The sequence below is a fragment of the Coloeus monedula genome, assembly GCF_965178545.1.
Source record: "Coloeus monedula genome assembly, chromosome: 1".
Classification (NCBI taxonomy): Eukaryota; Metazoa; Chordata; class Aves; order Passeriformes; family Corvidae; genus Coloeus; species Coloeus monedula.
The window spans coordinates 68779255-68801165 of NC_138781.1; the positions used below are offsets into that span (position 1 = coordinate 68779255).

At 42.0% G+C, this 21911-nt stretch overlaps 1 protein-coding gene across 1 annotated transcript; it reads left to right on the forward strand.

The window, feature by feature from the left end:
• The first annotated feature begins 4295 nt into the window (after nt 1–4295).
• Nucleotides 4296–16678, forward strand: RBM24 (RNA binding motif protein 24). Its single transcript, XM_082292445.1, has 4 exons — nt 4296–6296; nt 6813–6936; nt 8045–8099; nt 14572–16678. Exons 1-4 carry the CDS (start codon nt 6129–6131, stop codon nt 14900–14902), a joined length of 678 nt encoding a protein of 225 aa, XP_082148571.1. The 5' UTR covers nt 4296–6128; the 3' UTR covers nt 14903–16678.
• Nucleotides 16679–21911: the final 5233 nt, after the last annotated feature.

Consider the following 21911-nt stretch of genomic DNA (forward strand, 5'->3'; position numbering starts at 1 on the left):
ATGTGCAGTGTTCTATGAGGCTGATGTCTGGCATACAGCTTGTCGACTGCCAGTTTAATCCCTTGTAATAATAACTGGCAAGGGTTTAGTGGCTGTCTTTCACCACCATCCCCATATTTCTGTTTCCTTAGTTTTTTTGCAGCTTATTTGACTGCCAGTCAGATGAAACCTGATGAAGTTTGGTTTAATTTCACTGTTTTTAGCAGTGCTTCACCAGTTCAGACTGGTTGAGAATTTTTTCTCAACAATATTCTTTGTACCAGGACTTCTTGTTTTGCATACAAAACACAAACAAGTAATGAGTTATGTGGCTGTATCAGTCCAGGCTATGTGTATATGGCTCAGCAGACAGCTCCAAGCACTGGTTTTCCCATTGGGTATTGTGGTGGGGTGGGTGTACAACATTTTAAAGATGCACAGAGTGTGCTTTGTAGACAGTCATTCAGCTGTTATGCCACACAGAACATCAGTGGGATTTTGGAGATTTGTTAAATGTCTGTCTCTTAGTTGCCTGTGACCAGGGCAGGTAAGTATGAGAGTCAGGTGTTTCACACTCCAATTTCTAAACTTTAGCTAGTCTGCAAATCCTGATTTATTCCCTCCCTGGCACAACTGCCTTGCTTGTTGTCAACATTAAGAATCATTGTTCTAACCCTGAATGTGTCATGTGGTGGGTGTGAGAGCTTTGTGATTTTGCAGGTTCAGCCTCTGGCATCAGCGCTGCCTCCATCACAGCATCATAGGACAACTTCAGTTCATGCCAGGCACCAGCCTCGTTCTACCTTCTGACCTGTTCTAGCACTGGACAGCACTATTCAGTATAGCACTCATGACTTGGTATTCATAAACCCTTTCCCTTGGGTTTTTTTCTAACATACCTTTTCCTCGTGTTCTCCTACCAATATGACACGCTCATTGTAACTTCTATGGATGCATTCAACCTTCTGGCTTCACTCATCATTCACCCCTGCTTTACCTGACACGCCTATTATTTTCCTACAGACAGGCAATGTGTCTTAAATTTACAGTTCCACAAGCTTTGAATTTTGTTTGCTGGATTGCTGAAATTCTGTGTCACCTCTTCCACCGCCCTTTAAAGGGAAAAATACTCCCATCAGAAACTACCCCTGGTGGTCGATATTTGGTGATTTAATTGGGAATAAGGACATTATCACAGTAGAAGATCATAGAAGATCATGTGGCTTAGAGCTCAGATACTGTAACAAAAGGGACTTTGGAATATGGCAATATTAATAGGTTTCAGGGAGAAAAAAGAATCCTATGATGAAATCTGTTATAATGGGGGCACTATCAGGAGAGAGGTGGTGGAAGCTTCCCGGTTAGGAAACTTTTAGCAGAAATTCACAATTTAAGAACTTATCCTAGATAAAGATTGTAGATCAGCAAGAAGAGTGAGAAGATGATGAAGTTTCCAAGTTTCTCACACTGTGATCTGTTGGAACATGAGTGTAATACCTACTTTATGCATCCCTAGACAAAGCCAAACTATCACCCATGTAACAGACACTGAGCAGAGCAGAGGTTAGACATTCTCCTCCTCTCTGTAATGGGCTGTGGTTGGTGGAAGTGCACAGATTAGCAGACAAAGCCGTGCCTAATGTTATTAGCTGAATGCTTTCATGGAGCTATGGCATTATGAAACTTCAGCAGAAATATCTCACTGACCAACCTGATGGTCTCACTAGGTTAACAGATAAAGAATTACTTTACAAATCATGGGGGTTCAGGGCCCAGGCACTCTAATAATAGTGTTAGCAAATAAAATGTGCATGTAAGTATATGTATATGTTGATATATAGAGATATTCCAGACGCATTTAATTGACAGTGGAGTGAATGTTCTGAAGACCACAATTATTTACTGAAATAAAGCACTAGGAAGAATGACTGGTGTGCAATATAATCAGAGGTCTTTGTTGTTTCCAGAAACCTAATGAATGAACACATAACATCCATTGGTTTCCGACATGACAGGCATATGGTGCTCGTAAATAAATAAAAAGCGTGATATTACAGTTACGCTGATACCACTGAGTGGCAACATTTGGTAAACTGGAAAGCTGTCTATTCTATCCTACCTTGACAGCAAAAACACAAAATCTCTGAGTAAAACCAATCAATTGTGACTGATAGCTTTGGGGTTTCCTCCCATTAAGCCATATTATTAGGTTCCAAATGAAACACTAGATCACTTTCTCATTTATAGAATCAGATATATATTTTAAAGCCATTAAAATTACATAGAAGGTAATTGTCAGCTACAATACCCTTCAGCAACAATACCTCCAAACCTAGGAGAGATTCCCAGCAATGTAAAAGACTGCAGCAGGACCTAGGTGCCTATATTCTACTTTGATTCAAAACTGAGATCCTGAAAAGGCCAAAATAGCTGCCTACAGGACCAATACTGCTCTTTTACAGTGATCTACTGTTTGTGGTACTCACCAGAACAGGGGTGACCCTGGTTCGATTACCAAATTTCCATGCGTTTAGGAACCTTAGTTTCACATCTCTCCCAGGAGTGCTCTACCTATACACTCCTCTTTCCACATGTGCTCACTTCTTGCCTGAATGGTCACAGTTTCACCAGTGGCATCACTCCTGCAAAATTTGCAGCATGTAGGAATACATTTCTTTCTGCTGCACTTGCATTCCAAAGCCACAATCAGATCCCTAGCAGTAAGTCATCCAGCTGACCCATCTCAAAACACAAAATACATATTATTTCAAGCAACTGGGAAAATGGCACTTCCCTTCAGCACAGTAAATGCTGTACATTCCATGCCTTTAATTCTAAAAATCCTTTAGTCTGACTGCAAACTTAGCCAGACATCCAGCATGGCCAGGTAAACACTGCCCCATCAACTCAAGCTAACTCCAGGGTAATCCTCATCTCAATTCATCCAGACTCATCAGTTTTCTGTGGTACGTACAGGTTCCATAGATGAACCTCGCTCTTCAAGCTTTGTGGAAACCTAGCCCCAGCTAGGTTTCCACAAAGACACAAGCCCCAGTCAGGCCAGCACATTTTCACAATGGGTGTCATCTGATAGAACTCCCTTCCTAGGCTGTTTGTGGTAACCTCCTTTGGGTTAAGATTAGCCCAAAATGTGGAGTTAACATGTGGTATAGGAGAGAAGTATACAATATATTCCTGATCACTAAAGTGTTCAAATGGTCTTTAATTAATGTCCATATGATAGAGGTCACCTTTCTCTTTGGATAAACCTAAAGTGATTATTAAGACTGAGATACAGTTGGAAATACTTTTATTTCTGAGGGCTGCTGAAGGATTAGATAGCCTGTCACTAGTAGAATCAAATCAGCCACAGTTTGGGCATAAGATCATGAATCCAAGAGCTGGAGGCCTGTGTTTGTTTTTCAGAGGTTATGCCACGCAAAAATAAAGGCTTGTGTTGACAGTGGACTGAATGCACTAGAGGAAGTTGCAAGCGACAAGGTATCACTTTTCTGGGATTTAGGTAAGGATTCCTAGGAATCCTAAGGCCAGAAAATCATACCCTAGATTCTCTCAGGACCACCAAAGCAGAAAAGGTCTGATGCTCGAAGGGATATAAGGTAAAACTGAGTTTTGAAGAGTTATCCTTCAATAGTAGGGGTTGTTTTCCTGTGATAGTGTTAGTGATACAGTTCAGAGATACAGTTCATACAATTCAGCTGGAGAATTGCATTTATTCCTGAATTTTACTGGGATTGCCATCTTAAATTGAGAGTGCTAATACAGTAGTAGAACAGTTGTTCTACATAGCTTACAGGATATATTTTGATCTGTTAATGGCCAGAGTCACTTCTGGTTTTACAAAAGAGGATATGTTAGCCTGTCAGAGTAGGTTGAAAACTGTACTGCAGATACTTTGAATCAGCAATATGAACAAGGGCTGCATGACCTACCTAAATGCAAGAAATTTGTCTTTTGTTGAGACATAGATGTGGAAAGTTAGGGTTTTTTCTGAATCCTGGAAGACCCGCTAGACCAGGCTGCTGCTAGACCAAAAAGCTAGGTTTTGGGTTTGGGTCTGTCAAAGTCATTGGTCTTCCACTTGGGCTGGAAAAGGTGAACTCCTAAATACATCTGCAAGTAGTTCTGGGACAGCCAAGTGTTGCTTTTCTGGCCTTAATACAGGAGTTTGTGTAATGACTGCAAAGCCAGGCTAATTCACCCTTCCTGCAGACACCACAAGACACTCAGGAGTGCTGGGCACAGCAAAGGAAAGGAAATGTGATGGGGTGGACTACATCTGGTTTTAGGTGAAGTTCATCTTCCAGGTCCACAGGGGTCTGAGAAGTTAAATGCACTCCTAAGTGGGCTGTGTGCTGCAGCTCCATTGAGCAATGGAGCTGCAGGCTCCATTGAGCACTGACACCCTTAGCTGGGCTAGTATTTAAGTTCAGGTCACTGGGCCAGAGTTTAAAGTTACGATTAGCCCTCAGAACAGAAGTGGATGGAGTGTCAGGTTTAACACAATGTTTCAGACCAACATGAAGCCAAGCTGGAAGACATTTGGGGACAGAGTTAGATGTGTAACTGAATTCAGGTGAAGGTTAAGGGCTTGTCATAATACCAGTTGAAAAGCAACATTTATGTCTCATCCTGCTGGGGTTGCTAGATTTCACCTGAGTTATTCTTAACATGTTAAATCAAATTTAATCTGGAGAGTCTGAAGGATCAAGTAGGGTTTAGTGACAGCATGGCTTAGTATTGTATAAGCCATTAGAACTAGGAAAACTACTGATGAAAAAATCAAATGGAGCTAAGGTTCGATATGGGCAAGCAGGGGCTGAGGTTAGGGCTAAGTGCTCTCATTATGGTTAGTGTTTGGTACTTGAGGGGCTGAAGAACTTTGTGAAAGTCTGTCCTGCAAATGATGCCTTCATAGGGAAAAGCCTGGCAGACAGAGGAAGAAAGTGAAAGAGGAAAAAGAGACATACAGTACTTATCAAGAACTTGGGATGGCAAGGGGATGGTTTAGAAGTCTATACACATATGCACATCTGTTTTCCCCAATCTTTAACCTTCCTCCCATCCGTCCGGTCTCCCTGTGAGTCTCCCTTCCCCCCAACTCCCACAGTCCTCCGTCTCTTCATGTCACACAGACATTCCTTTCTTTATGTTTCTCTTCATCCTTCCCAATCCCAGCATTGGGCAGAGGCAGCAAGAGAAGATAAAAACAAGGGAAACAGCTTTACCATTTTTTTTCATCTTGTGACCAAACGAACACCAAGAACCACAACCACCAGCACCACCACAATAAAAATGGATGTGTTGCAGCTTCGTAGTTTTGCTAGCCTGGAGAGAGCAGTAAGTGAAGGTTGCAGGGGTTTGACCACAAGCCTTCCGGGAGGGATCCAAGCATTTGAGGACCGCCAGCAACCAGTGAGCCGGCTCTGCCCGCGGGCTCTCTGGCCAGCCGGGCACCGCTGACCCCACGGGACCCTGTCTCCTGGCACTTGCTATTTGGAGCAAACCTGCCTCGAAGGGCACCGGACCTCCCCGAGGGGCACCTCTGAGGCCGCCCCTTTGCCTGGCGGCCCCGAGGCCCGGCTGCCGCCGCACGGGGGGCATCCAGCTGTTGGCAACAGCTGTGTGTCGGCCCCGGCTGCGCCGCGGCCGAGTGCGGGGTCCGCCCCGCCGCCGTCCCCGCCCCTGCGAGGAGGAGGAGGAACCGAGAGTGCCCGACCCGGTGGCTTTTAGGGGGGGAGGCCACTCAGTTGTTAGAGGCCAGGCCTTGCACTCCTCTTCCAATTGCTGCTTCTGCTCGTTTCCAGCGCTACGGCCGCCAGGCTGGCTGCTGCCCGGCCTCCCCTCCTCCTTTTGCCGGTACCTAGCTCAAAACCGCCGGAGGCTGCGAGGCTCCGCTCTTGAAGGAGGAGGAAGCTGGGTCTGCAAAGGCAGAAGGGAATTGCATTGTAGCTGGGTGGCGGGGGGAAAACGGGGGGCGGGGGAAGAGAGGAGAAAAAATAAATAAATAAAAGGGAAAAAAAGAGCGGGGCTGAGTCTGGAAGCGGGTTTCGCCGCCCAGGACCCGCACGCCCCGGCGGCCACGCGTGGGTGCAGATCGCGGCGCGGCGCGCAGGGCTGGGCGGAAGATGCACACGACGCAGAAAGACACCACTTACACCAAGATCTTCGTCGGGGGTTTGCCCTACCACACCACCGACTCCAGCCTGCGCAAGTACTTCGAGGTCTTCGGGGACATCGAGGAGGCGGTGGTCATCACCGACCGGCAGACGGGCAAGTCCCGGGGATACGGCTTTGTAAGTGCCGGGGCGCGGGGCAGGGCGGGGGGCGGCGGGGCAGGTGGGCGGCTGCGGGGGGACATCGCGGGGAAAGTTCCGCGGGGGCCGCTGTGAGAGCTCAGGGGGCGGGAGGGGGTGCCGGGCGTCCGGCTTTCTGCTTTTCTCTCTGTTTTTATTTTTCTCTCTCCCTGCTGGGGAGTTTGGATAGAGGCAGGAGGGGGGGGATTACTGAAAAAGGAGATTGAGGGGGGAATTGCCCAATTCCTCGCACGCCGCCAGCGCGCCTGTTGCTCGCTGATACGGCCGCTGCGGGGTTTATCTGCCGGCGGCGGAGCTCGGCCCGCGCCCTCCGCCCTGCGCCCGCCGCGGCTCCCGGCGCCCCGCTCCGCTCGGCGGGCGCGCCGGGGCCGGGGTCCGGACGGGGGCCCCTCGCCGCCCCGGCGCCGCCCGCGGGTACGGCCGGGTGGCTGCTGTGGGCGGGAGGCTTCTCGTTCCCCGCGGAAAGGGATCTAATGCGCGGCATCGCCCGTTAAGGTCACCATGGCTGACAGAGCTGCTGCTGAAAGGGCTTGTAAGGATCCCAACCCCATCATCGATGGCAGGAAAGCCAACGTGAACCTGGCGTACTTGGGTGCCAAGCCGCGGATAATGCAGCCAGGTGAGGAAGCAGCCCCGAATGGCTTTTCTGTCCGTACCTCAGGTTTCTGAAGAGAGTAAAACTTCAAAAAAGGTAGTGCTGCCCTCCACCTTCCTGAAGTACGCATACAGTTGGGCGTGCTTTCGTTTTGATTTTTAAATGCAGTGTGTAGTAACTTTCTGGCTATTTTGCACATGTGCCTTATTTAAAAACAAAAGCGATCAGAGATAAAATAATCTGGAGTTCCCCAGGAAGACTTCCACAGCTCAAACACTTCATTGGTTATTCCTGCTGCTGGGAATGTGGTGGCGCTGACCATTTACAGTATCGTTGCAGGGTAAGATTGGCCTAGGAGTGAATTGCTTCCAATGTGTGCGGTCTTATTAATACAAACAATATTTTAATGCAAACTTCTCAAGCAGATGGGAGCTATTATGCAGATTTTAAAATGAAATGGCTCTTCCTAAGACCACATCTGAGACAGTCTGATGTCCTAGCCACTTCCCAGACTGCTGCTTTGCAGCAAGAGTGAGAGGAGTGTGGAGTGTGTGCACGTTTGTCCTCTAAAGGAGGCCATTCTGAATTCCCCCTTGTTTAGCCTGATGAACACTTGTGTGAGTAATTAACTGCCTGCCAAGGAAAGACAGGGTTTATACTAGGGTGTTTGAAGAACAGAAATGAAGTTGGGATTTGACCCCCTGTGCTAAGTCCTCATGAGTAGGGGTGACTGAAATTTTATGTCTGTAGAAATTACACAAATACACAGATGAATGGAAAGTATCATCTAATCCTTCAGATGCTAAAATTAGGGATCAGAATGGAGCACCATGTAAACTGTGAACGAAAACCCTGTGCTTGTTTAGAAAAAGTCATTTTCCTAAACATCTCTAGGAAAGTGTGTGCTTTACTGGTTTAAGTTCTGTGTGTGTGTGTGTGTGTGTGTGTGTGGACTGATACATTTTGCTAATTTTTGGTTCTACAGCCTTTGAGATGTTGTTACTGCAGGCTGTTAGTGAAGGCTCTTACTCTGCGTTTTTTTTGTGTGTGTGTGTGTGTGTATATATATATAGCATAAATAAGTGGCCAAAAAACCACCCATACAGAGAACATGATGTGTTTTTGTTGGTAGGTTTTGCCTTTGGTGTCCAGCAGCTTCATCCAGCTCTCATACAGCGGCCTTTCGGGTAAGTCTGTTCAATGGGACCTCAAACAGGGGAGGAAAAAAATGTTTTTAAAAAAAAAAAAAAGGAAAAAGTATGATCGTTGAAGGCCTCTTGCAGTAGCATCCTTAAACCTGGCCAGCAATGCTGAAGCTCTCAGATTTATAAATGTATACCCATAAATGCACTCACCTTGTCGGTCATGTTCTAAATGCCACAGCTGAGTCAAGTTGTGTGGGACATGGCCCTTCCGACTAAGCAGTCCAGTCCCACATGACCCTATGGTAAAACAAGGAGGTATGACTTGATGCGAGATTGCTGTGCCCCATTTCTCTTTTTTCAGCTTGACTCAATGTTATTTATCTCTTTCTAATCTGACAGGGATCGTTTACAGTTAAGATAACTGATCAGAAGGATATGATGATAAGAGGTGGAATAGTTCTGTTTGGAATTAAACTCTGTAACCAGTAGACTCAAACACAAACAAGCTAAAATGGTGATTAACGATGCATGTATGTTTTTTCATATAGTCAATAGACCTCCGTGTGCTTTTTTTTTTTATTTATTACAGTAATGAAGTGGTGTTGATAGCTAAACTGTGTGCTTTTATTTAATTGAAAGAGCTGTAGTGAAAGTTTTTTGGGGGGGTTTTTTTAATTTTGGTTTTGTTGTTGAGGAGTGACTTTGCCATGGGGAGCAAAGGGCCTTTTTTTTTCCTTGCTTTCAAGCTGTAGCCTGTGACTTTTTTAACCATATTTTGTAGTGAGTGCTAAATTGTGTGACTTCTTGATTTTTAAGTAAATCAACATATTGCTTGCATGTTCATAATTTTTGGGGGCGTTGTTCTTGGGAAGGGTGTGGAGCTCCTTATTAACGATGTGCGTCCATTTGGGCTTTCTAATTTGAGGGGTTATTTTCTTCAATCTGTCTTTAATATGTAGTGCATTTCTCCTGAATTTGAGTATAAACTATTCCTAAGTGGATCTAACTCTTGCTTTTTATAGGCATATCATTAGGAGGTGAAGTCTGCTTTAAGCTTTCCACAGTGTCACTTCACTAATGCACACTGACTGAGAAACTCATTGTGAAATAGTGCATTTTGCTAACTAATGCATAAGCTAACAATAAAGTAGGGAAAATGTGTCACAAATGTATTTTGCTTATTTGATTGGAATAGCTTTAGAATATCATACCTATCTGTTATTAAGCAACAATAGCTTCTTGGTAATTTGATTTGACAGAATGGAAGGAAACAATTCCTATCCTGAAAACCACAGGAAAAAGTTTTCCTAGAAACTTCATGTAATTTTAAAAGAGCATGTTAATTCTTCTGAGAGTGGGGAGGCTGTAAAAAACTTTTTTTACCTTCTTATGATTATGCTTCACTGTATTTTGCTTGCTTCTTTGAAGTGTAAGGAGATGACAGAGTGTGTATGCGGTGATCAGTATATGATGCCTGCAATAAGGTAGGCAGGAAGCAGAACACCTTGTCTCCAGAGCTGTTAAAACACTTGTGGAAAAGGGAACTACTGAATTGTGGAGGGATCAGCTGTGGAGAGACTGAGTATTTGCTGAGCACAACAGAAAAGGAGGACCTGTGGCAGTCCCTTGCTTAAAGGACTGTGCAAATGCAGGAGTCTTTCTTGCTTTCCTTACCCAGAGCCAACTATAGATGACATGAACCATATTTAGGTCAGGGAAATCCTTCCAGCAAGAATAAGGTTGTATTTCTAATGCATTGCACATAAATCTGAAGAAGTGTTGGTTGTAGTCATGTATATATGAAATTGGTAATTTTTCATCCTTGGCTCTTGCATTTCTTTTACTACGTGTAAACAATGGACATTACTAATCCTGCTTCCTTCTCAAAATTTCCAGTGACCTGTACCTTTATCTAAAGTATGTAGTTCAGATTAAGAAGAACAGCATTCATTAGGATGAATGAACATCTTCATTCACATCACTGACAGTAAGAGGACACGTTTCAGTGCTTATTTCAATCTCCTTCTGTTGAAGAGTTCACTCTTAGGAGGTTGCTGCATGGATTGCACTGAAATACATGGTCACCTTAAAGCTTTGTTCTTCCTGTGCAGTTGCACTTCGGAAATCCACTTCACTAATACGCTGTGTGAAACAGGCTGTAGTGGTGATTCACTCCAATACTCAGCTAATCCATACACAAAAGCTTCAAATGTTTTGTGGTTGGGTTTGGGGGTTTTTTCCTAACAGAGTGCATATCAGTGAGGTGCTGCCATATTTTGGTACGGTCAGCTGTGTTTTGGAATCACAGAATCATAGAATGGCCTGGGTTGGAAGAGACCTTAAAAATCATGTTGTTCCAACCCCTGCCATGGACAGGGACACCTTTCCCTAGACCATGTTGCTCAGAGCTCCATCCAACCTGGCCTTGAACATTTTCAGAGATGGGGCATCCACAACATATGGTTTCCCCATAAAATAATTTGATTATGTTACATTACTTTTACCAAGAAGATGCAGAACTTCAATATTCTGATTTAAGTACAACACTGTTGTGGTGGAGGGAGACAGAAACTAGATTAACTTCAAGGCATGATGCAATTAAAATGCAGGGAATGTTTTTTTTATTCAGTGCTGCAGAGATCAGTTCATCCACCAAATAACATTTCTTCCTGCTTTTTACATTCAGCATCTATCTTAACTGTTGGTGTGTTTCGTAGAAAGGTGTTTGATCACAGGACTGGTTATTTATACAGCGTTGTTTTCAGGATTGTTTATTAAAATACTGTCTCTGAATTCAACAGGAATTTATGGAGGGGGAAGATGACTTTGCTTCCCAAGATAGCTTTCCTTGTTTTGCTAATGTAATTTCTTCTTTAATATTGGTGGGAAAATTTGGGGTTATACAAAGGTGTTGATGTAGGACGTAACTGTTGTGTGGAGATTTTTTTCTTTATTTTTTGTCTGAAACCTGTACTTCGATCAAAATGAAAACATTCCCACTGTTTTCAGTAAGACCAGAGTTAAATCCAAAGTTACTAAGTCCATTATCAAATGGTTAGCTGATACTACATGCTTGATATCTTCCAAGAGTTAGGCAAATCTGCCTTTCTTAAGAGAGAAGGAAAAGCCCCCTCTTGAGTTTGTGATCAAAAGACCTGTATAATACTAGACTACAGATAGTCTGAAAAGAGGGAATGAAGCTGGAACAGTCAGAAGTTAGCCTGCTGTTATGTCCCCTTAGTGGTTATCAGATAAAAGAAAACATAGGAAGGGTCTTGTATGTTTAATGTTCATGTAACCTATTTCTGTTAAAAGGAAAGCTGTTCATTGGTGAAAATCTCCTCTTCAATTATGCTTACAAAAGCAGACGATGCCATGCAAGGGCCGAAGCAAAACATTTTGTTTAAAGTTAAATACCTGCTTTTGTGAGAATGTAATGCTGAGAGTTAAAGATGCACTATTACTGCTGAATTTCTCTATGCCACAGCTCTCTGCATTAGTCTGAAAAGTCCCTTCTTTCCTTTGAAATTATCGGCCACTTTATTGTTGCCTATAGGATTATTTTTGAGGTGTTTAGTTAAACATAAATCTTCTGTTATAACAACAGAGAAAGTCTTAAGGCACGTGGCAGGGATGTAGGTCATTGAATTTTGAGTATCTCAAAGCTACAGTTACTGCTAAACACACCTTCTATTGTCCTTTATTGCAAAAGCGTAAAACAGTAAATACACATTCAAAACTTCTGCCAGGAAAGAGAGCTTAAATCCTATGCATTTCTTACACTATCACTCCGAAAAGTACAGCAGCAGCTTTTATTTAAAATTAAGGATATAAAGGATTTCCAGTGTAACTGGGAATTGCTTTTTCAGCTTTTGACCTGGCAGAGCATGAAAAGCAGTTGGGTTCTGAATGGCTGAGATCTTCATGTCCTGGCCTCTGCAGTAGGTAGAAATTTACTTTGGCCATATAAAGCCATTTTACTTGACTCAAAACAGTTGTAGCATGACAGATGATCAAAAATAGCCCCACTGCAGCTTATGCTGTCAATCATCATGTGTTAAATGGCATGGTGGAGAGGAGCCTGCACAGGGTTTATGTTTATTGTAGGGTAAGATGTGGCAAACAGATAATGTTTCATAACTTCACCACCTGTTAGTTTCTTGGCTTGAATAAACCAAGTCACAAGAGCTTAAGTGGAAGCACATGTATCTTTCTGTCTGGTTCAAGGATATGGCCGAGTGTCCAAGTGTCTTCAAGAAAATCTTAGTAACGTCAGTTCAACTCAACACAAGCAGCCTGATAAGCTTGCTTACTGTCTCTTCTGTTAGAATTACTCTCTTCCATAAGTGCTGAATGTAAAGATTCCTTTGATGTGGTGTTAAAGGGACTCTTCATGATGGAAAAGAGGCTCTCAGTGACTTCAAATTTGTTTTTATACCTTTTTCCTTAAATGCTTAAGAAATACGGTATTATGTTTATTAGAATTGTACTTGGTTCGTGACCAATACAAAATGCTTGCTTATGCTCATGCATATGGAGAGCTCAGGTAATGATGTGTATCTAAATGCACAGAGCCAGCTTAAGTATGCTTCAAATGCACTTCTGGCTAATCACTTCATAAATTAGGTGAGTGTTAAAAACCCAACTTATGGTTTTGTTTTATGTTTTCTTTCCCTTCCCAATCCCTCCCTATTTGTCACTTTTTTTTTTTGTTATTGTTTTTTCATTTTTCCTTCCCACAGTAGGAAATTAATTTCAGTGACATGTTGGGTTTTTATGATTGTGGTGTTCATGTCTTAAACACGGCAACTGAACATTTCTCTCTGCTAATACTCCTATTCAAGCAACTGATGTCTTTTTTTCTGAAAAAGAAAACTAAGCTTTTTTAAAGTCTATCACTTATTTTAAACTATGTTTTGCTATGATTCCAGTTGACAGTGTCCCTTCTGATTGCAAATGTTTCCTTGTTGACCACTTAAGTACATCTTAAAACTATTTTAAAAATGAAACAAACAAACCCCAGCAAACCCTTTTCTTGAAATCTTGAATTTGGAGAACAGAGGACACTTCTTAGCATTGCAATTTTTCTCTGTGCTTAAAGCGTGTTAAAAGGTTGGTGCAGTCTTTAGAGTTGTCTGTAAAGGTAAAGTTCAGTATGAAATAGTAGTGAATCTGCGCAAGAAGTTTTTCACGCATTTATAGAGATTCACTGGCTGGGAAGGAGTTGCATACATGAAGGACTTCTCTTTGGAAATTCAGATGCAAGACAGGATTATGAATGTAAAATGAGAATTATACAGAGTATTTTTTAAAAATCGTATTATATGATAAAATCCAACCATGAGATTAACATGTATGTACACTTGTGTGCTAAGACAATTATATGACCAGTTTTTAAAATTAAAGGGCTAAGTAAACAAGCCAAGAAAGCAGATTTTGTGACTTGGAGAAGATGGGAAAGTGTGTACTCATCCATTCAGAAAGGTTATTTCTTAAACTGTAAATTTGTGGGTTTTTTGCTTTTGTTAAGCACCAGATCTCTTTACACTTAATCTTATGCCCACCTCCCAAAAAACTCTATGCTGTATGTCTTGCATAGAAATAAACAAGCTGGCACAAAACAGGACATCAGTGACCTGATAATCAAACAGGTTTGACCCTTGTGTCCTTGCAAACTTTTATAAAAGTGTGATGCACATGTACTTAGGAGGCACTGTTATGGATTTTAATAGCATCTATGTAGCTTCCCCTCAATGGCCTCTTGTGACGGAGTGAGCTGCACTATCGTTCGTTTGGAAAGTGTGATTCTTGCTGTGTTTACCACACTTGTGAACTCTATTTAAACTCCTTTGTCGCCTGTGTTGGTTTTTTTTCTTATTTTTAATAAGGGTGACTGAGGTTGCAGAGAAATTAATGTGTGCTGAGTCTGCATAGCAACTTAAGTAGGGTTGCCACAATACGCGCTTAACACGCCTTCCTGGGAAGACTTGACATAAAGTCAGGGTTCAACCATTTTATTGCCTTATTGGCTGTTGTCAAACTCAGTATAGTGATGCTGTCAAACTGCTCAGTTACTAATAATAAAAGTATTGCAGGAAATAATTTTACTGAGAGTCAAGTAGTTAAGAGCAAAGCGGGGTAATAAAAATGACTTACAGGTGATTTGAAAAACAAGTAGTGCAATTTTCCAGATGGAATAATCAAGCTTAATCCTTCAGAGTTGTCTTAAGACAGACATCAGTAATGTTGGTCCTTCTAAAGATTTGAATGGCATTAAAGATATCCTCAAGGAACACTGAACACCCTGACTTAACTCAGCTACAACACTGTGCTTTGGAGTGATGCATCTCTTCGGGCCAGTGAACTGATAATTGGTCCATTGAGTCAAGTTATTGTGGCAACCCTATGCACATAACAACAACTAAATTGAGTTTGTTTTAGTTCGGAGTATGGATATGAGACTTAGGCGCTGACTCGCGTACCAACTCTAACTCCCTCTCCCATCTTTCAACAGGATACCCGCTCACTATGTCTATCCACAGGCTTTTGTGCAGCCCGGAGTGGTAATTCCCCACGTGCAGCCCGCAGCAGCCGCTGCTTCCACCACACCCTACATCGACTACACCGGAGCGGCGTACGCGCAGTACTCGGCGGCAGCGGCTGCCTATGAGCAGTACCCATACGCCGCCTCACCAGCTGCTGCCGCCGGCTACGTGGCAGCCGGGGGCTACGGCTATGCCGTGCAGCAGCCCCTCACCGCAGCGGCACCCGGCACGGCCGCAGCGGCCGCGGCGGCTTTCGGCCAGTACCAGCCCCAACAGCTGCAGACAGACCGCATGCAATAGCAGATGGACTACTGAAGGAAGCTCACGCTCTCTCTTCCTCTTCTCAGCCTTCCAGTATAAGTAGTTAACAGAGACAATTGATAGTAACTAAGGAGCTTTAAGGAAAGCGATGCTATTGCGAAACTAAAGATTTTTATTCCACTGTCTTCATACAGTATACATCCAAATCATGTTGGTAGAGGGGAAGGGTAGTGCGGCATGTCTAGTTTCGAGTATCAAGCCAGAAGAAAATGGGGGGAAAAATACTGTACTGTCATGAAAGAGTGGCAGCAGTAGCAATGGGACTTCATATTTTCAAACAAACAAAAAAGAACCAAAAAAAAGCAAAGATGTACTTTCTACAGTATCAGGGAAGCAAAACTGCCTTTTGTAAGTAAGAAAATGGTATTTGAAAAGCTTGAACCAGGGAAAAAACTTGAGTCAGCAATATGTAACCTTTATCCATTTTAAGAGGAAACAAGCTTAAAGCACTGATTGTCCTTTCTAGCTTTCAGAAGTTGTCTTTGTGAGACAGGACCTTGTCACTGTCTCACTGACAGGCACCGAACAACCCAAGGAAGATGGCTGGCTAGTAAGATGGCGGACAGGCACCAAAGTTATTTTCTTCTCTGTCCTCTGGATGAGTGGAACTATGGAGCAAGTGATGTGGAAGTAAGGGGTGCAACAGCTGTAGAGACAATCAATAACACAGACAGTTCTGGACAGAACACATCACTCATGCTCATATGATGAGCTTGTCACATCCTAATCCCTCGCCCCATCCCGTTTCACTTTTGGGAAACTTTAACTGCTGGTGTCAGCTATTCTGATTCTAAAATAGGATCAGCCCTTTACTACAACAGCCTTCTCTTTCTATTTATTGCATCTGTTCGTAACTTGTGAATAAAGGCAGGAAGGAGCCTAATGAATTAAAACCTTTTAAGAACTGTTTTAAGGGAATTTTCTTTTCTGAAACCATTTGTACAATTTTAATATCTATTTCAGGATTATATTTAAAATATTTATTAGCAAACATACAATACACAAGGCGACTTTTTGTTACCAAGACTGCAGTTCTTCAAGGGTTAATGGTATGTGATTTATACTGTGCCTTAATTGTTATGCTATTTAAAAAGAAATATTTATTTTGAAAGTTTTACTATGCTGCGCTCTAAAGACAGCAACTTTAGATGTGACACTGTAAAATTATGTATTCATCTCATGGTATAAATTATTTAGTAGGCTTAGATGTAGCATATTAAATATTAACCTAATTAACTAAGGATGTTGACTTGGATTTATTTAAATTCAGTATGTGCACTGTATGAGGGTACTCTTAAATTAACACTTTTTTAGGTTTTTACATAAAATATTGCTAGTTCATTCTTTTTCCCTCTACTAGTTATTCATGTAGACTTCTCAAATACATTAGTGCTGTTTTCTCACTCATCTGTATGTAGACTGACTATTTTTCCCTTTGCTAGAAAATGCTGCTTTACGTTGTCCTGTGAAACTACAATACTTGCAGTTTTTATTCTTGACCGAAATGGAATTTAATATTTTACACTGTATTGGATTTTTTTATACTTGAATAATTTCATACAAGGGAAGACAGGATAGCATTTTTATGGACTTTATCCAATGTCACTGGATTTATTTGAAGTATTCTGAATACTAGCCAGTGTTACAATGTAGACATGACTCTTGTGCATATTATTTATTCAGTATGTATATTGCTTTACAGCATTTCAGATCTCTTTAGTCACTCGTATTAAACAATAAAAAAATGTTGTCTCATCCTGTCTAGTGTTGTTCTTGCCCAAATTGTCTTAGTTCTTGTTTAGTTAAAACTAGAGGGGCAACCTTTTATGTAGTTTTCCTGCTCTGTGGGGTGAATAGCTGCATATACACTGACTTCAGATACCCAGATAGATGGAACTGTATTACATGGAGGAAATTCTGCAGAGGAGATGGAGAAGGCCCATTCTGAGGTTTATCATAAAATAATTCAGAATGGAAGGGACTTTGGGAGGTCTGAGGTCCCTTATGTGTTTGTCCAGTCAGGTCTTAAAAAATCCCCATGTGGAGAACTGCACAACCCGTCTGGGTAATCTATTCCACTACCTAATTATTCCCGTTGTGTCGTTTTTTTCTCCCTTCTATCTAACCAGCGCCTCCCCTGCGTGTTACAGCCTTTGTCTCTCATTCTTTGGCAGAAAGCCCAGCCCTATCTTCTCGGTAACCTTCTCTTAGGAACTGGAAAATTGCTGTTCTCTTCCATAGGCTGAACAAACCCCAATGCCTCACCCTCTCCTCACAGTTCTCATGCTTCAACCTCCATCCGTCCTGCTGACCCTCCAATGGAGTCGTTCAAAGCTGCCAGCAGCTGTCATGTACTGGGAGCCTCTAGACTGGACCCACTATGCCAGCTGTGGTCTAATGAGTGCTGAGTAAAATGGAATAATCAATCTCCTTGATCTGCCATCTGTGCTCCTGTTGATAGTCTGATGCACTCTCACTGCTGCCAGAGTTTACCACTGACTCCTGTTCAGCCTGCCCCACACCTCCCATGTCCTTTTCAGCAAAGTAGCTAACTAAGCCATGGGGGTTAGTCCATCTGAGATAAAGAACTCTCTGTTTGTCCTGACTGACCTTCATGATGTTCCTGTTGGCCTAGTCCTCTGGCAAGTGTAAATCTCTCTGAATGGCAGGCCTGATCTCTAGCATATCAAGTACACTCTCCATTAAGTATAATCAGTCCACAGACCTGACAGTACTGCATCCTATCTCTTCGTCCAAGTCATTGATAAAGATATCAGACCAGCCAGACCCCAAAGAAACTCCACTGTAACCAGTGGAGACAGAGCATAAGCCCTTTTGACCAATGATTCAGTTAGTTTTTCTCCCTAGCTATCCATTATTGGGATGCAAGGATTCTGTGGGAGACTACATGGAAAGCCTTGCTAAACTCAAGGTAGATGACATTGTCTGGTTTTGCCTCTTTGACAGATAAAGTCACCTCATCACAAGAGACAATTAAGTTGGTCTGGCATGATTTACTCTTGTGAATCCATGCTGGCTGTTCCAAATCACCACATTCTCCTTCATGTGCCTGAAAACTTCTGCCAAGATGGCTCACTCCGTGATTGTTCAGTATTTCCCTAGATTGTCCTGCATGCCCTTTCTGAAGATGGGTGCATCATCGGCCTTTCTGCAGTCACAGAAGACCTCCCCAGTCTCCATGACCTTTCAGTGACGATAGTAAGCAGCCTCAGAATGACAACAACCTTGGGTGCAGCCCATCAGGTTTATGTGGATTGAGCTTCCTCAAGAGGTGCCTGAATCAATCCCCTTCCATACCTGGAAGTTTTTTTGGTCCTTGAACCCTTCCTACAAGCAAAGTGATGTTACTAAAAACCTAAAGACCAGGACACCTTTTCAAATATAGTGATTGAAGTGGGAAGCAGTGAAGTAGCTGCCCAGATGCTGTTGATGATGGATTTGTAATCTTTTGGACTACTTAACATTTCAATGTCAGTTCAAGCCACTAACAACCAAAAGGAGTTGCTACCTGATGTCTGAAAGAAGACTGTGAAATGCATGGCAGTCTTAGCTAGCTCTTAGAGGAATGGGAGGATGTTCATATAATCTTCATACTGAAGTTCACCACTGCAGCTGTCACTCCTACTGTGACTTCAGCAGAAGCACAGGCTTGACTGCAGAATTCGAGCTGCTCTTTCATCCACAGAAAGGGTCTTTTTCCTCTGCGAAAGAGGGGAGTAGGGAAATTGAAGTGATAGAAAAGATGTTTTTCCTGGTCTTGGGATCAGACTTCATTTCACTATGGATGATTATGAAACTCCAGAACTGGAACACTCACTAACATCCTGGCCTGATGCTGTCATGGTTCTTAAGAAGTGCTTTGAGCCTGGCTGCTGAGAAGTGTTGCTGAACTGCCTTTTGCGATCTGACCTTAAGATCTGCGACCTTGCAGAACGCATTGTAGTGCTCTTTCTGCTAAGAAGCATGTAAACACCCAGCAGGGAGGTGAGTAGAAAACAATAAATGCCATTTTCTACTCTGTTCTTCTATTTCCTTACCCTGGTCTTGTTCCAAGGGACTTGCCTGCAAGACATGGTATCAAGTAGGAATCAAAACCAGAAGTCCCTCAGAGAGAAAGGCAGAGCACACTGATGGCTCACTAACCTTCTATTTGATAAGGGATGAAGAAAGCATCTTTTCCCTACTGATGGACACCCCTGACAATGTCCTTGGGCCTTCCCCTGCCTCGGTCTGGAGGTGACAGACACCCCCAGGGAGTGGTGTGAAGGGGAATGCTTGCTGCCCTGGAGGGGTCTATGTTGTGGTAAGCCACTATGGGAACAGAATAAAAGTTTATGACTCAGCTTATAAAGGTCAATTGCATGCTGGCTCTAACTTGACAGAAGAAATAATGTCAGCAAAAACGTAAATGTGTGAGCTCCACTACCAAACTTAGCTTTGGGCACACAACATGAACACTAATGCTTGTTTTGATAAATGAGTAGCTGAACAGACCTTTGTACATAAAATACATCTCAGTAGCACCTCACATACATGAAATGCCAACAGTTCACATTACTAGGACCAAAATAAAATAACTGAGAAATAGCAGCACATAATTAGGAAATATGTGAATACTCAGAAAAAATGTTAGCATTTTACTTGAGAGATGGCATATATGCAAGAAATTGCTCACAGTACAATTTCCAGATGAGTTTCCAAAATCTTAAGAAGAGTTTCTATACTGAAAAGTGACCAGTGCTGAGTTTCTTGCAGAGGGAGGGAGAAGTTGAAACTAGGAAACATTGCTAAGGAATGTGTAGATTAAAAAAGGTGTAATACCTTGAAAGGTTACATTGATGACCTGGCTGCTAGAATTGCAGTTTTTCCTAGTATATTTATTTTCCTATTAAGTAGTGAACATAACTTGGCATTGCTAGACTTCATTGGTTCTAATTTTTCTTGGATTTTTCAAACACATAGAAGGACTACACTAGGATGAAAATAATGATGCAACCACTCGAAGCACCCCTTAGTCTTGTTCATCAGATGCTTACCCATTTTAAACTGAGCAATTCCCTTGTGCTCAAACCCTTGTGTGAAAAATCATTCTATTTTGAACCTATGTTTTGTTCTAAACAGCCTGCATATGTTTAAAAATAACATGGTTATGTGTGAATTTACAAAATGCTTACTATGACTGATGATTGGGCTTGGAGGCTTGTTTGCAGATACTTTTATCCCTCCAAAGTGCAGGGTAAAATTATGAGAAAAAACAGTAAGTTTGACATAGTGTCAAAGAATAAGGAGAAAACTACAGCCATGACAGCATTCAAACAGGCAGATGTGCACACAGAGCAATTATGAGCTTTTCTCAACATAAAGTAAATTAGATCTGGAATGTTTCCCAATTCTATGTGCCAATTTTGCTGAGTTAAGCCATGAATTTGGGCTAGCTTACACTATCATTATTTTTGACCTAAACAGTCTGGGGATAGGGAGGAACCCACCAAAGTCTGTTTTATCACCAAACATCTGAAAGATGGTATCCAAATTAATTGGTGACAGTTCTCTGACATATATATAATCCTTAGCTTAGTATCCTCACATTAATCTTTGGACCAGACTTCATTATGCCTCCTGCTTCTTCTCTGTTCTCTACGTGTGACTATTGTGGGTGATGTGCTCCCCACTCCTTTACAGTGCAAGGGCTCTTGCAGTTGCCCATTCACTTCCTTCTTAAGACTTAAACTAGATAAAATAAGAAACCCCCATTGTCTTTCACCTCAAAATTTACAAAATATGCAAAAGTCTTTATAAAAGAGCTCTTTCTATCTACAGCTCACCTTCTTCTGAATTTCATGACTCCATTTGAACCTGAGCAAAAGATGTTAAAATACCAAAACTGACAAGAGGTAGGTCATTAGCAAAGCTCAGTGAATCCATCACCTGTCATTAGGCTAGGTTAAAAGAGTTTTTTCATTGCACTTGCAAGGACATTAATCAATCATTACAACACACTTTAAGAACAGAAAACATTTTTATCCAGTAATGCAGGTAAGGGATTTTGCCACCCTGTGAAAAATTTGGAATTTGTTGTTGTTGTTTGGATTTGTAGTGATGACAAAAATAAGCTAAAGTTTAAAACCCTGCAGTAAACAAAACTGTCTCCCAGAAAAATAAAATTGGGTAATTTAAAAAACATTTTAGATTATTAAACCCCCCTATTTTTAAAAATCATAAATTGCTTAAAAGCAAAATATCCCTGCACTTAGAAGTAACAGAGTAGATTGTTTTTGTTTTTTCCTGACAAGAACCAGTAGAATTGAACGGCTTTCAAAAAACACACCACTGCATTTTCCAACTGCTTCAAAGGGAAGACTGATTACTTGCTCAAGGCTGTGGATACTATGATGTTGCCAAAAATTGAGATTCCCTGGCTACTTGTTCAAACCGCTGGAATTCATCTCCTAATTTGATCACTAGTAATATTTCTGAATGAAGATAGAAATAATGGAAATCTAGAGGAAAACCTTGTTTTCACTGAGGGTAGTTGGACAGTTTGGGAATCACAGAATCAGGTAGGTTAGGTAAAAAATTTTAAGATCAGCAAGTTTAACCGTACTGTTTTATGCAGACAAGTAAACATGGGGAAGAGCAACCCAAGCATAACAAAGCTGAAGCACAAGTTTTTTTTCATATAATGGCCAAAGGTTTTAATCAACAGTCTCGATTAAAATGTAATTTCTTCATCACAATAGCAATGAAGGACCTTAAAAGTGGGCTGCTCTCTTTGTCCAGTATGCTCTCTACCTAGCCTTGGAAGACGGACATTAGCACATTGCACATTGGATGTAGCACAATTAGTGGAATAAAGAATGTTTGCAATTTCTTTTTCAATATATGGTTATGGAGTAGTGTGCATTCTTTTATATAGATTTATATTATGAGAACTATTTAAGGAAAATCTGTTCTTCATTAACCAAGG

What these genes read in the sequence shown, in the direction of transcription:
- RBM24 (XM_082292445.1), top strand. Translation starts at nt 6,129, where the DNA reads ATGCACACGACGCAGAAAGACACCACTTACACCAAGATCTTCGTCGGG. An exon ending in GCCGCGGATAATGCAGCCAG is followed by an intron (nt 6,937 to 8,044) that starts GTGAGGAAGCAG and finishes TTTTGTTGGTAG; the next exon opens with GTTTTGCCTTTGGTGTCCAG. An exon ending in CTCATACAGCGGCCTTTCGG is followed by an intron (nt 8,100 to 14,571) that starts GTAAGTCTGTTC and finishes ATCTTTCAACAG; the next exon opens with GATACCCGCTCACTATGTCT.